Raw genomic sequence first — 14846 nt, forward strand, 5'->3', positions numbered from 1 at the left:
CAGGTTTGGGGCCCACAGGAGAGGGAGGGTGGTTTCATGAGCTGCTGCACAGGCAGTGGCAGGGGTCTACTGATGGAGGGAGAGTCGGGAGAAGCTCGCGTCATGGCCGTGCTCCCAAAGCCAGGAGATGCAGAGAAAGGGGCAGGAAGTGAGATAGGCCGGGGGCCACGCGGGAGGCATTCAGAGTTAACAGGTGTTCAGCAGCCAGAACTGGTGTCACCAGTGAAAGCTAGACCACTGCAGGCAGGAGCACAGAGGACTGAGCATCACAGGAGGCCGATTCTCATTGTTCCCAACCCTCTAGAGACACTCGAGTTTCCTGGGTGGGGAGAAGGGGTCCTCGTGTGGGGAGAGGGCAGCAAGTGTCAGAAATGGCCGGAAAGATGTGAGTGAGCACCAAGCCAAGGCCCCTTTCCCTCCAGAACAGGCAACTTCAGGAATCCTTCCCCCCTCAACACATCCCTGCTGCTTCTAGTTGACGTTAAAATAAGTAGGCTTTCTTGAAGCACCGAGTGTGTTCACTCAGCAAATGTTTGTTGAGTGGATCCTAGGCACTGAGATCCAGCCCTCGGAGAACTCAATTGATAGAGACAAACTACTCCTGGAGAAAGGTGCTAGATGGTGCTAGGGCTCCAAGCCAGGGCGCTGAACCCAGTTGTTTCTGGAAATGAGGAAGATGTCTCTTCAGGTCCTTGCACAGTGCTCCGCAGTTTAGGAAGCATACATGCTTCTTGACACTGTGTATTCCTCAGGACAGCATTTCTCCAGCTCTGATATGCACGTGGACTATCTGGGGTCTTGCTAAAATCCTGATTCAGTGGGTCTGGGGAGCCAGGCAGGGGACTGAGTTTCCAAGTTTCTAACAAGCTCCCAGGTGAGGCTGCTGCTGCTGGCCCTCATACACTTTGAGTCCCGAGGTTATCAGGGACCAAGAACAAACTATCTTGACTTTGAAACTGCTTTAGTCTTAATGTTCCCCAGCCACATGGGTGTAGGGAAAAGGGGTTTGGTCAAGTGGCTCTTTGGCCTCACAGAATTCGTTCTGAGCTGGAAGCTTCTGTCACCTTTTGTCCTCATGGGCCTCCTGCCTTCCTCAAATCCCTGAATAAGAATGTGGCAGGACCACTGGCAGCGTGAGGTCCTCTGGATGGGACAGGAGTCAAGCAAGACCCAAGCTGCAAACAGCCACTGTGGGCTTAAAACCCTGAGTTACCTGGAAAGAACGTCCCCACTGTTTTGTTTGCCCCCAAGGGACAAAGAGGTGCATCCTGACTGTGAAGTACATTTGTAAAAAATGCAGATTGTGAGGAAAATAAAAAAGGGAGTCATGTCGTGCTTGTTTTTCCCAAGAAGTAGGATGGGCGCCTTGCTCCCCAGCCGGCCTCTCAGACCACAGAAAACACACTCTTGCACATTCTTCGGCACCCTATGGAGTAAGTGTCGGCTCAGTCCCCTCCTTCCTGTTTCCTGAACTGCAGGCTCCGCGCCCATCACTCAGAGGGGAACTGGTGATGCTGATGAACCACGGCCCCCTCTGCCCTGTGCCTGGGGGGCGTTGCCACCTTCAGGGGAAATACCCAATGGTCTGCATTTCCACCCTGCCCTCCGATATCCCATTGGACCAGAGGATCCTGACGAAAGGGAACCTCTTTACACCTGAGGAGCCGCAGTCAGTCTTGGGCAGGGGAACTCTGTGAAAGCCACCCACCTGCCGGGGTCTGAGCCCAGGTGCTGCTCAGGATACCACCTGGGCAGGGGCGCTGTCTGGAGTAGAGGTCCATGGCGCCCAGACAAAGGGCCAGTCCTTGAGGGAGGCAGGACCTCACCGGCATGGAGCAGGCCTTTGAGGGATGGGGCCCTGCAGCCACCAGGAAGCCATGCTGAGCAGAGAAGGGGCCTGCTAGCAGGCAAAGCCTCCCCAGGCAGCCTCTCCGCTCCCCACAGGCGTCAGATAAGAATGGTGGCTCCAGGAATCACAGGGCCTTCGGCATGGCCAGAACACACACATGCACTTGCATGCAAGCACGCATAGACCAGAGTTGCTTTTTCACCCTGTAGCATCTCTCAGACCAAACTAATTTTCATTTGTCTTCTTTCTCATAAGCAACAGACGCGGTAGACTTAAGATGTGGTGGGCATTCTTTATTCCATTGCCTCTGTGGCATCATCCACAGCTGGAAAAAAAGTGTGATCTGAGCTCTTTGCCAGGACGGAAGGCATCTTTCAAAATGCCCTCGAGGTTAGTTCACCCAGTGGTATCCCATAGGAGAAATGTCCAGGAAGAAATGCAGGGCGAGAGGTTGCCTCCTCCTCCACTCTGCCTTCCCCAGAGCCAGAACCGCTCAGAGGAGGCCCCTGCAGGGATCTTTTGTGGTTGTCCAGACTCAGCTCTGTTTTACATTTATCATGCTGGATGGGGAGGCTCGGAACCCACTAAGATGGCCCCTCCTGCCCCCCCTGCAGGGAGCAGAGACGGTGTTCACAGTGGAAGGGCCCTGTGAGGAGAAGGGGCTGCTAAGGGCTGCCCAGCCATGGGGTGGCCAGGGAGCCCCCTGGAGGGCACCAGACTGACTGCTGATGTGGGATGAAAAGAAAGGCTTTGAGTCCATTCAGCTCTACAATGTGGGAGTCTGTGGAATCAACTTGTGAGATTCCCAGTGTCCTTAATTGGTGAATTAAAAGTGGCCACTGGCAGGGGCTGATCCCATGATGTAGTGGTTAAGTTTTACACACTCCACTTTGGCAGCCGGGGTTCACAGGTTTGGATCCTGGGCATGGACCCACACCACTTGTCAGCCATACTGTGGCGGTGACCCACATATAAAGTGGAGGAAGACTGGCAGCAGATGTTAGCTCAGGGCCAGTCTTCCTCAGCAGAAAAAAAAAAAGGCCACTGGCAAAGCAGAATGAGCCATTTGGAGAAAAAGCCTCAGAGTCATCAAGTAAAAGTGGAAAAGTTCTAGTTGGCTGGCCCGGTGTTGCAGCGGTTAAGTTCACACGTTCTGCTTCAGTGGCCCGGGGTTCGCCGGTTTGGATCCTGGGTGCGGACATGGCATCACTTGGCAAGCCATGCTGTAGCAGGCGTCCCACATATAAAGTAGAGGAAGATGGGCACGGGTGTTAGCTCAGGGCCAGTCTTCCTCAGCAAAAAGAGGAGGATTGGCGGCAGATGTTAGCTCAGGGCTAATCTTCCTCAAAAAACAAAAAAAGGGGGCCAGCCCCGTGGTTAAGTTCGTGCACTCTGCGTCGGCAGCCTAGGGTTTCGCTGGTTCGAATCCTGGGTGTGGACATGGTACCGCTCATCAAGCCATGCTGAGGCAGCATCCCACATACCACAACTAGAAGGACCCACAACTGAAAATACACAACTATGTACCGGGGGGCTTTGGGGAGAAAAAGGAAAAATAAAATCTTTAAAAAACAAAAAATGTTCTAGTAAGTTCCAGGCCAGGTCCTGCTAAGTGGCTACAGCTGCCTCCATGAAGGGCCACAGGTCTTGCTTCTGGCCAAAACTCTCGGCACATGTGTACGTGGGGTCAGAGCCCGGGTTCCTGCCATATCTAGTTGTGCTGCCTCAGGCAGGTCTCTGAAGTTGGCAGAGGACTGGCATTCATCAAACAGAATGAGATAGTTGTCAAGCGAATCAGCAAAATATGAGGTTTCTGAGTTCCAATCCATGCTGGGTTGGTGTCAAAGTCCTACAAAGGGTGAAAAAGACATTAGCGAATGCAGAAAACCCTGTGCAGGTGCCACCAGGCCATTAGTTGTTTCTCTGAATTTGAACGTTTGATGCGTTGGAAACCCAGGGAGAGTTACTGCCTCTGAAGCTGCAGCTGCCCTTCTCCCAGAGAGGGTCTGCACGGGTCTGCGTCTGCCAGGGGAAGTCCTTGCTCCAAGGCCTGAACACTAAGACAGCTACAGAAGAGATTTCAGACAACACCCAGTGTCTGCAGGACCGTCTGGGATTTTCTCTCCTTGCCACCCCCATTTTTTAGCTTTAAAAATAAGCTGCCTTACAAGAGGGTCCATTAAGTGGGGGAAAAAATCCCATCATCCCTGGGACCTTTCCATGCCAAGAAGTATCCTTCAGCCACAAGCCTTTCCTCCTCTGGGAACTCCCAGGACGTTGCCTGATGAGGGGAGAAGTTCACCCAGAAATTGGTGCCTTGAACAAAGAAATGAAGAAAAAGGGAGGCAGTTGAAATTGGTTTTTCTTTGCAGTGGGCATTTTTTTAAAAAACAGTGGTAGGGGCTGCCTCAGTGGCATTGGGGTTAAGCTCAGCGCACTCTGTTCCAGTGGCCTGGGTTTGCAGGTTTGGATTCTGGCATGGACCTACACCACTTGTCAGCCATGCTGCGGTGGTGATCCACATATAAAGTGGAAGAAGATTGGCACAGATGTTAGTTCAGGGCTAATTTTCCTCAGCAAAAAATAAATTAAAAATTTAAAAAACTGTGGTAATATATACAGAACATAAAATTTACCATCTTAATTATTTTTGTGTACAGTTCAGTGGCATTAAATACATTAATATTGTTGTGCGCCCATCACCACCGCCCTCTCCAGAACTTTATTCATCTTGCAGAACTGAAACTCTGTCCCCAGTAAACACTAATACCCCATTACCCCCCCACCAGCCCCTGGCAACCACCCTTCTACTTTCTGTCTCTATGAGTGTGATGACTCTAGGTATCTCACATAAGTGGAATCATGCAGTATTTGTCTTTTTGTGACTGTCTTATTTCACTGATCACAATGACCTCAAGGTTCGTCCATGTTGTAGCAAGAGTCAGAATTTGCTTCCTTTCCAAGTCTGAGTAATACTCCACTGTAGGTATATAACACATTTCGTCTACCCATTCATCCATTGATGGACACTTGGGTTGCGTCTACCTTCTGGCTGTTGTGAATAAGGCAGGAAGTATTTTTCACAGCCCTCACCTCACCTCAGGGGAAGGCAGTTGATGAGGATGATTATAATTTTTTACGACTTCTGTTTGAAATATTGTTGAGTTTTGATGTGTTGTTTTGTTTTCTCAGATTTAAGGAAATCTTTTCTCTTATGCTAACTATGACTTACGGCAATTAGTGAAATTATACCTTTATGAGCAAAATTGAAACATTTATCTTTTTCTCCCTACCTGATCCCTCCAGAATTTGGAAACTCTTTGTGAGTATGGTTATTTTGTGGCAATATAGTTATTTGCATAAGTTCAATAAGAATTTGGTCTCCTTATAACAGGACACATTGGTTATCTTACCAAGGCTTTGACTGGAATGTCATATTTGAGAGAAACATACAGGCTCAGATATGACAACACAGCTTTTCAGGAACAAAGATTGGACTTTCTGGAACTAAAGCCACTTGGAAATACGGGCCTGGTACCTTGTTTACAGAGATTCTGGCAATCTTACCCGGTAAGTAAGGAAGCTTGCTTGTCTGGCAGGTGCAAGGAACCTCAGAATATTTGGGGGGAACTCAAGGAGAGAGAAATCCACCCAAATCTGTAGGTACTACAGGGAAAATCTGACGGCAAGTCCTTGGCTTGGCTTTTCTGGCCTCGAGAGGCCTTCACAGTTCAATCTGAGATTCCTCATAAAAGAATTCCAGCAAAGCAGATTTAAAAGAGCCTGTATAATCAATTACTATTCTTGCTGCACTTATGTAAATAATTGGCAGACCAGTTCATCTTAATTTGGCTATCTTTTATAAAAATGAGGGTGATTTTAGAGAGAAAAAATTATGTTTCAGTAGAAGGTATAGTACGCATTCATGGATATTAGACTCTAGCTCTTCTCTTCTGCAAGATTCATCTGTTACTAATCACAGTGTCTCCTTGTGGCCATCCATCTCTGATACCTGGGAGTTCCCTGGCCACAAGCAAACCTTTTCCTTCAACACTACTGCCCAAATACTAACTAGATTTGCCTTGTCACAGGTGGATCATGAACAACAAGTTCCAAAGGTAAAGTCCCCAACTTATCGATACACACAGGATGGACTATATCAAATTTGGGACGAATATATTTGGCTCACTCCTACTAGTGATCAACTCGGTAAAAGGCCACTCTATGTTGGGAACAAACCAATCACACCTGTAATACATGGCCTAATAGCACCCGACCTATGGGGAAAATTCCCTGTCATATGTGTTCTCATATCATAACCTTAAAAAATACTGATTGGTTTGGGACTGACTGGGATAGACGGCCCAGCACGCGTTGGTTAGCCCCTAATGGCACTCGGTGGCTATGTGGCTCCAACTTATGGCCTTGGCTGCCACCTGGATGGATTGGACGATGCACTCTAGGCTTCGTCTGGATGCAAGGTAGAACTACGTTTACTATAGTTACTCCTCCTGCTAACCTACCCAACCTGCAACAGCGCTGGACACGCTCTGTCTTCCACTGGTATGATCATCTTTCCTCAATTTTCCTTCCCCAATTAGGAATCGAAAGTGTCATCTTTCACATGGAAGTCCTAAACAAATTTACTATGAAGGCATTAAATGATACACAACATAGTCTTTCGCTGCTCGATTTAAAAGTATCCCAAATGCGTAAGGCAGTCCTCCAAAACCGAATGGCACTGGATGTCTTGACAGTAGCACAGCGGGGCACCTGTGCCATTATAAAAACTGGATGTTGTGTCTATATTCCTGACTACCATCAAAATATCTCCAGCTTCCTATCTGATATTTGCCACCAAATTAAGTCCATGTCTGACCCTGCCCTATCTCTAAATGACTGGTTGAACTCCTGGTCAGGACCAGGTTTCTGGACTGCTATCAAAACCTATTCATTGGGTTAATCATACTGCTTGTATTTCTTATTATAATTTGTTGTCTGTTTCGTTGTTTGTCTTCTGCATGTCAACAAAGTTTCACCTCCTGGACCACCTCTTGTCAAATGATTCTCTCATCTCCAGAGGCTCTGGATGCCTTGTCAGCCTTGGACTCCACGGGCGCAGTCTTCCGGTCCGCTGAACCTCCTACCTTTACCTATGGCCCCATTTAGGGACAGCTCTACGACCTTGTACAGCCGGAAGTAGTTACAGAAGACTGACTATCGTCCATGTCCCCAAAAGATTTCAGGGCCAAATGGGTTCAGGGGGGGTTTATGATGTGGATTAAGGCTGCCCCAGCTAGAGAAGCCCAAGGTGACCTGGCCTACATGCCAAACTATACGACCCAGTGGACGTTTTTTATGGTATGAATTAGGACCGCCCCAGGGAGAGAAGCCCAGGGCGTCCTCACCTACATGCCGATCTATATGGCCAGATTCGTATCTAAAGTTATATGACCGCACAATAACCAGACCTCATCTGCACTGAAATCATTTAATGGCTTTTTACATCATCTTTTCTTTTCTCCAGTAAAAATAAGTCACGTACCCATGCCTTATAAAATTAGCCCTAACCCTCAACTCGGGGCAGCAGCAGGAGCTCTGACTGCCCATGGGTCCTGTCCCCATGCTACTCCACACTATTCTCTAAATAAAAGAGCACCACTGCCAGATCTTGAAGTCCAAGAAATCTTTCTTTCGACTCCTCGGCTCACCGACCCCGCATCACAGTGACTTCTGGAGAAGGAATGGGCAGCCTCGTAGTGGCCACTGTAGTGGTCAGGAGACCCAGGGGGGTCTCCGCCTCCCCTCCCCTCCTCTGCTTCTCTCTCTCCTCTCCCCAACCAGCTCTCTGCCAGTCTCCCACAGTTCAACTCAGGTACATCTGCTTCTAATCATTTTTCCCTTCTTCCAATTTCCTTATCTGCATAGACGCTGAAATCTGCCCATGTTCCTCTCAAGACTTCTCTTGGATCCCTGGGCACCTTAAAAAGCCCCTGTTCCCCGGGCTGCCAGAGGACCCAGTATCGCAAAGATCTGTGACTGAGGGAATGTCTCTAAAGGCCACAGGCCAAGAGAGGATGGAAGGCCCTGGGAGGTGTGTCTGGAGCCTGGATCCTGCCTGTCTGGGCAGAGGCCCCCCATCCTTAACTGAAGCCTAGGTTCCCTCTTGCCTTTGCCAAGCACCACTTCACTTCCTAAAGGCAAAGAGCTCTGCATGCTAGAGCTATTGCCTCATAGACCAACGGGGCAGCTCTTACAAAAGAGCTGGTTTCCTGTGTGAAGTGAACAACAAATGAAATATGAGGCTGAGACCCCTCAATTCCCCCCCGGAGTAGCTGCAGGGACATCCTAGGAACAGCTCTGCCTGTGATGGGCTTGGTGTGTCTGGAGTGTGGTGAGGGAGGCAGGCAGAGCTCAGGTAATGCAGGGCCTGGGGGCCAAGGCAGAAGAGGTTTGGAACTGATTATGATGCGGGGTCGGTGAGCCGAGGAGTCGAAAGAAAGATTTCTTGGACTTTCAAGACCTGGCAGTAGTGCTCTTTTTATTTAGAGAATAGTGTGGAATAGCATGGTGACAGGTCCCATGGGCAGTGAGAGCTCCTGCTGCTGCTGCATGGGGACAGGACCCATGGGCAGTCAGAGCTTCTGCTGCTGCCGCATGGGGACAGGACCCATGGGCAGTCAGAGCTCCTGCTGCTGCCCTGAGTTGAGGGTTAGGGCTAATTTTATAAGGCATGGGTACGTGACTTATTTTTACTGGAAAAAGAAAAGATGATGTAAAAAGTCATTAAATGATTTCAGTGCAGATGGTCATTGTGCGGTCATATAACTTTTAGATATGAATCTGGCCATATAGATCGGCATGTAGGTGAGGATGCCCTGGGCTTCTCTCCCTGGGGCAGCCCTAATTCATACCATAAAAAAAATCCACCGGGGGGTTGGCCCCGTGGCCGAGTGGTTAAGTTCGCGCGCTCCATGCAGGCGGCCCAGTGTTTCGTTGGTTCAAATCCTGGGCGCAGACATGGTACTACTCATCAAACCACGCTGAGGCAGCGTCCCACATGCCACAACTAAAAGGACCCACAACAAAGAATATACAACTATGTACTGGGGGGCTTTGGGGAGAAAGAGGAAAAAATAAAATCTAAAAAAAAAAAGAAAAAAAATCCAGCGGGTCATATAGTTTGGCATGTAGGCCAGGTCACCTTGGGCTTCTCTAGCTGGGGCAGCCTTAATCCACATCAATTCTAAGTGTGCAGGGAAACCACTGGAGGACCCTGTATGATCTGGCTGCGTAGAGAGAACAGTGGGCCAGTCAGGAGGCTGAGAGGTGAGAGAACTCTTCCATCCAAATCTGCCCACCTCTGTTCCCCTTCTTAATTGCTTAAGCCTGGAACTTGGGGGTCATCCTGACAGCTTGCATGTGGAAGCTTCCCTGACACGCCCCCTGCCAGCGCCCCAACCATGTCCAGGTCCCAAGGGGAACACTCTCCTGTCTCCTGTACTTTGCAGCTCCTGTCCCAGTCTCGAGTAACTTTTTCGTCCAATTATTGGATCGTGGCAGCAGTGTACCTCAAAATCACCCGGGGAGCGGCCTGGGCCTCACTTCAGGAGGTGCCGGAGAATCTGCATTTTCCGCGGTTTGGAACACTCTGTGAGAAAGGGAGTTGACGTCTGAATCCCACTATGCTCTTTATCTCCAGCGGGGCGAGGGAACTGGAATGAATGAATAAGCCCAGTGTCGCAGGTGGGGTTGGCTCCTGAGTTCACATTTTGGCGTAGACAGGTCAAGCCTGAAATTCTCCCTTTCAGTCCTTTTAGTCCTTGGTTGGAAGAAACTGACTTCCCGCGGCTTGGACTGGCGGCCCGGGACTTACGAAGCCCCAGAGCTGTTAACTGCTTCTGCCCGGGCACCGCCCTTTCACACCCTCAGGTTGGGCCCGAACATCTGTCCCATTTTAGGGATGCACAAACTGAGTTGCAGGCAGCGGGCGAGTGCTTTGAGCGCACGGCCCGTCGCCCTTGACAACACGACACAAGGTCAAGGAGGCCCAGTCCCCAGGACCGACTGTCTCAGCGCGGGCCGGCGGCGCCCGCGCTACGGAGGCCCCCGCCCACCCGCTGGCGCAGGCAGCGGACCGGGCAGCCCGGCGCGTGCCGTGACGTCACCGCGCCGCGCCCGAGGAAGGCCCCGCCCCGGCCCCGCCCCCGCTGCGTTTGGCTGAGCTGGGTGCTCGGGGAGGACGGACATGGCGCGCGAGCTGAGAGCGCTGCTGCTGTGGGGTCGCCGCCTGCGGGCGCCGGCGCTGGCGGCCTTCCCGGGAGGTGAGGGCGGCCGGGGGCGGGGACGTGCGGGGCCCTCTGAGGCCTCGAGCCCGTTCCTTTTCCGTGGGAGGCGCGGGGGACTCTGTGAGATTGGTGCGCCCAGCGCGCGGCGAGCGGCGCCCAGGAGCGCTCAGGGAGACCTGGTTTCACCCGGCTCAGCCCCGCGCCGGACTGTCCAGGTCCCCCTCCAAGTAACGCGGTTGCGCCCCGGCCCGCGGGACTCCAGCAGGAGCTTCTGCCGAGCTCCTCAGGCCTGGGCGAGGCGGGGGCGCGCGCTTCTCTCTGCCGGAGCTTTGCGAAGGCAGTTTCGGGGAGTGAATTCGGAGGGCGCGTGTTCGCTGGGAACGGACTTCACCAGGGTGCTCCTTTAAGCCCCCTTAGCTGTGCCTTCATTCCTCCCCGCCCCCGGGTTGTTTTGTACACGAGTTATGCATGAGCCACTTGCCCACTTGTGTAGTCGGCGCAAATCCGAGTGCCCACTCCTCCCGGCACGGCACACGGCCGCGAGCCACGCTGAAAACCGGCACCCCGGGCCCTTATGTGCAGCCCGTGGACTCCGGGTTGTTGACCGCCGTATGGGCAGGGCCAGGAATTGGTAGGTACTCAAATAAATGTTGAAAAATAGAATGACTGTAATCTCTGATTTCTCCCCACTCGGAAGTAACCACGGGTGGACGTCTGAGCCTTCCTTCCAGTCTCTACACGCTCAGTTACACACACGTATAAATAGACATATTTAACTGTTTTTAAGTAGAAAGGTCTAAACCATATATGCCTTGTGCTGCAGAATTTGTTTTAAAGCTCCCAGCATGGCTTATACATCTTTTCGTGTCAGTTTGCACCCGTCCACGGCTTTCCAATGGCTGCTTAGTATTCTATATTATGGACATATCATTATTTACTTAATATCATATTAATGGACGTAATAAAGATTATTTCTGGATTTTTTGGTTGTTACAATGCTGTGTAGAATGGGCGAGTATTTAAATCTTTGTGCACATGTATGGCATTTCTTTAGAAGTACAGAATTCGAGTTTTAGAATTGATGGTTCACAGCCTTTGCATATTTGAAATGTTAGCTGATCTTGCCAAATTGCTGTCCAAAAAGACTTTATGAATTTTTATTCCCATAGGCAAGGAATGAGACTACCTATGTCAAGGCATCTTCTCTAACACTGTGTATTACACCTTTTCCAAACCGGTGGTTTATAAAGCTATGTCTTATTTAATTTACATTTGCATGGATACTAGTCAGTAAGAATGCTTTTATTTGTTTAATGGCCAGTTGTGTATCTTCTATAAATTTCCTCTTAATATCTTTCATACTTTTTTCTGTTACCCGAGTTTTAAACTTTGATGTAGTCTTTTTTAAACAATGATTTTTTAAAATAACATGCATTAACAAATAAGACAACTGTGAGTTTTATTACTGTTGCTTGTATCCATCATTTTCCTTCTTTTTGGGATTTATTTCCTGTTTTACCAGAGTATAGCCTTGTGTTCATTTTGCAGAAAAATTCTTTGGGTTGTAAATTTTCTAAGCCATACTGTGTCTAACAAGATTTTTATTTTGCCCTCATCCTTGTATAGTAGTTTGGCTGGGTATGGTATTCCGGGTCAATATGATTTTCCTTCAAAGAGTGATGATACCGCTCTATTGTCTTCTGGCACTTTTGTTACAGATGAGCAGTCATATCAATTTGATTCGTTTCTTTTGTGGCTGACTTCCCTCTGCCAGAGGTTGATTTTTTTTGTCTTTATTTATTGTTCATGTTCTAAGATGTTCTGAGTGTGTGTGTTTATAATTCATTTTTTTACCACATAGTGTCACTTCCATTGTGAAGATACGTCAGTTTTCAGCCCAGCCAATTTTTGTTCTGTTTTTTTAATCTCTTTCTCTTTATCTTTGTCCTCTCCTTCTGCAACTTGTGTTGCAATGATTCACACATTCTTTTGCTTGAATCCAAGATACAGACCTGTTCTTGGAAGCCTCCTATATTGCAAATGCCCTTGACATTGTCACCTGTGTGGATAAATGTGAAGGTACAGTTGTTTGGATGGATTGAGTGATTGGTGAATTTAGCCAAGAAAATATGTCTTATACAGTGCAGGGGAGAATGTGGTTATAAGAGAATTCACCTAAACAGAAAATTCAGAATCCTCTTATATTTTCTTCTCTTTTCCTGGGAAAGTATTGCCAAATTTTAGCATGTGCTTGGCTTCACATCCAGGACTCTGACCTCATGTCCCTATGATGCCAGTTCTTCTCATCCTTAGAATGTCTCTGTGAAGTGTGGGATAGAGTCTCTGTGGACTTTTTATTTTTCATTTTTACTCATTACTTAGTTGATTTAACAAATAGGTTTTGAATGCCCTCTGGGACTTCAAAGATGATGTGACCCTGCTGTCGGGGTCATAGGTTAGTGAGAGCACATGGCTGGCTGCCAGGCAGTGTATGGGGCCACGTTGGAGGCATATGTGATGTGCCAGGTAGCGCAGAAACACGTGGTTGCCTACTTATGTAAGTTTCACAGAAGAGAGGCTGTACAAGTTCAGTCCTGAAAACATCAGGTGCAGGGTAAGGAGGTGCCTCTGAATAATTTGATTTGACAGAAACTGGGAGTATGTGGGAATGAGGGTTAATGAGGCTAAAAACTATGTCCTTTCTCTTCTGGGAGATGTAAACTCATGGGTAGGAACCACATCTTTCTGTAATCATCAGGATAGTCACGGCGCCACACCTGGGCCAGTACTTGGAGTCCCCAGCTGCAGTCACTGCAAGGTCCACACACACCTGACTTTCTACATGCCCTCAGCGCTAGGTGGCCGATTACAGGTAATGTTGTCTCTCGTGAATCTTAAGTTGACTGATAGTTGGAACCAACAATATTTCAACCAAATAGTTCTTTCCCCTGGTAAAATGTGGTTAGTCATTATAGCAGCAAGGGATATCAGAAGCTGGTAATCTGGAAAATATAATGTTGATAAAAATATAAACTGCCATCAGACCTTTTCACCAGAGCTCCAGCAAGTATCAGAAGTAGCTGAGGGCCGGCCCAGTGGCACAGCAGTTAACTTCGCACGTTCTGCTTCGGCGGCCCAGGGTTCGCCGGTTCGGATCCCGGGTGTGGACATGGCACCGCTTGGCAAGCCATGCTGTGGTAGGTGTCCCACATATAAAGTTGAGGAAGATAGGCACGGATCTTAGCTCAGGACCAGTCTTCCTCAGCAAAAAGAGGAGGATTGGCAGCAGATGTTAGCTCAGGGCTAATCTTCCTCAAAAAAAAAAAAAAGCTGATTTGCTGGAAGACAAATGAGAAAGCTGCCTCCCCAAGAAGAGATCCAACCCTGAGGATTCAACGACAGCCTCGCTTTCCAAAAGCAAATGCGATTGTGTTGTAAGGCAGGGGGGGTAGCAGGTTGGTCATTTCGCGTGGGTACGTAGCTGCCATGACCACCACAGTCTCTGAACCCTGTTTCCTAATTGCCCCAGACTCCCTTGTTCTCACCATTGATGTTACCAGAACAAGAGCGTGAGGCAGCCATGGTAGGGCTGGTTGGTGCTCCAGTTAATGTCTTATGCCTTTCTCTAATGTTCTGTGTAAGCTGGAGCCTTTGCTGGAATCTTCTGCCTTGGAAACGAGAGTTGTAAAGGGTGGGGAGTCCGTTCCAGGCACCAGAAAGGTCAGAAGAGCAGGGTTCCCCTCTTTGTTTCAGGGCTCAAGCATTGCAAATTTGTTTTATTTCCCCACACTGACCTCACCTGAGCCTTGTCCAGCTGCAGCCTTCCATTTGCTGCTCTGATTCTTCTGTTGATTTATTTTGCTGTCTTCCTCTGCTCTCACTTTGGGTCCCGTACTGTTTAATTTCCACCCTCAACACCTCTTGTGCTGCAGCCTTCACAAGAATTCAGGCAAATTTCCAGTGTTCCCACGCTGTTCTTTTCGGGAAAAGAGGAGTAGCACTTGCCAGTCAGATTTCGCTCTCGGGGAAACAGCTATTTATGTTGCTAATATAATGTGACAGTTTAGGTTTCTATCCTTAACTGCTTGCGCTCTGAGTGACATTGCCACCCATATAACCCATGGTGCTGTAGTAGGTGCTGAGGGCCCTCGCCAGCGAAGCATGTAGGCTGAGGAAGGAGGTGTGGCGTGGCTGCCGGAGAGGCAGCAGGTAGTCCCTTGGCATGAGGGCGTGAGAGCTTGGGTAGGAACAGGGGGCCGGAGCTATCTGAGCCGTCTGCAAAAGAACAGACCAACCCAAATGTAATAGATCAGCAAAGCTAGTAGTTGGCCAGAACTAAGACAAAAGAAAAATCTCCGAGTGTTTTGCTACCCCTGGGCAAGAAGAGAGGGAATGCAGCTTGAAGGATGAGGGAGGGAGGTCAGGTTGATGAGAAAACGGTAAGAAAATAAACATTTCTCACCCCTCAGATGTCAAATACCGGGTCGTAACATGGCAAAGGTGATTTCCATGAGGGAGACTTCCTGAGGCCAGTGGTGGTGGTTGCTGTCTCAAACCAAAATACTGTGAGATCAATGAAATGTATCCAGTTCACACTCAAGTGAAACACTGTAGGTTCAAAGCCAGAGACGTTCTTGAATTGCATTTTTGGTGCCCTCAGTGTAGCTAGCTAGAATTTTGGTTTTTTTTTACTTTCAACACCATTTTAT

General features: G+C 49.0%; 1 protein-coding gene across 1 annotated transcript in view; it reads left to right on the forward strand.

Annotated features, from left to right (window-relative positions):
- The first annotated feature begins 10023 nt into the window (after positions 1 to 10023).
- Positions 10024 to 14846, forward strand: part of TRAP1 (TNF receptor associated protein 1) — a 54919-nt gene continuing 50096 nt past the window's right edge. The window contains exon 1 of the mRNA XM_014833179.3: positions 10024 to 10173. Coding sequence (XP_014688665.3) covers positions 10098 to 10173 — 76 coding nt within the window. The 5' untranslated portion in view covers positions 10024 to 10097. The remainder of the gene's footprint in view (positions 10174 to 14846) is intronic.

This window comes from Equus asinus, chromosome 14 (genome assembly GCF_041296235.1).
Source record: "Equus asinus isolate D_3611 breed Donkey chromosome 14, EquAss-T2T_v2, whole genome shotgun sequence".
NCBI lineage: Eukaryota > Metazoa > Chordata > Mammalia > Perissodactyla > Equidae > Equus > Equus asinus.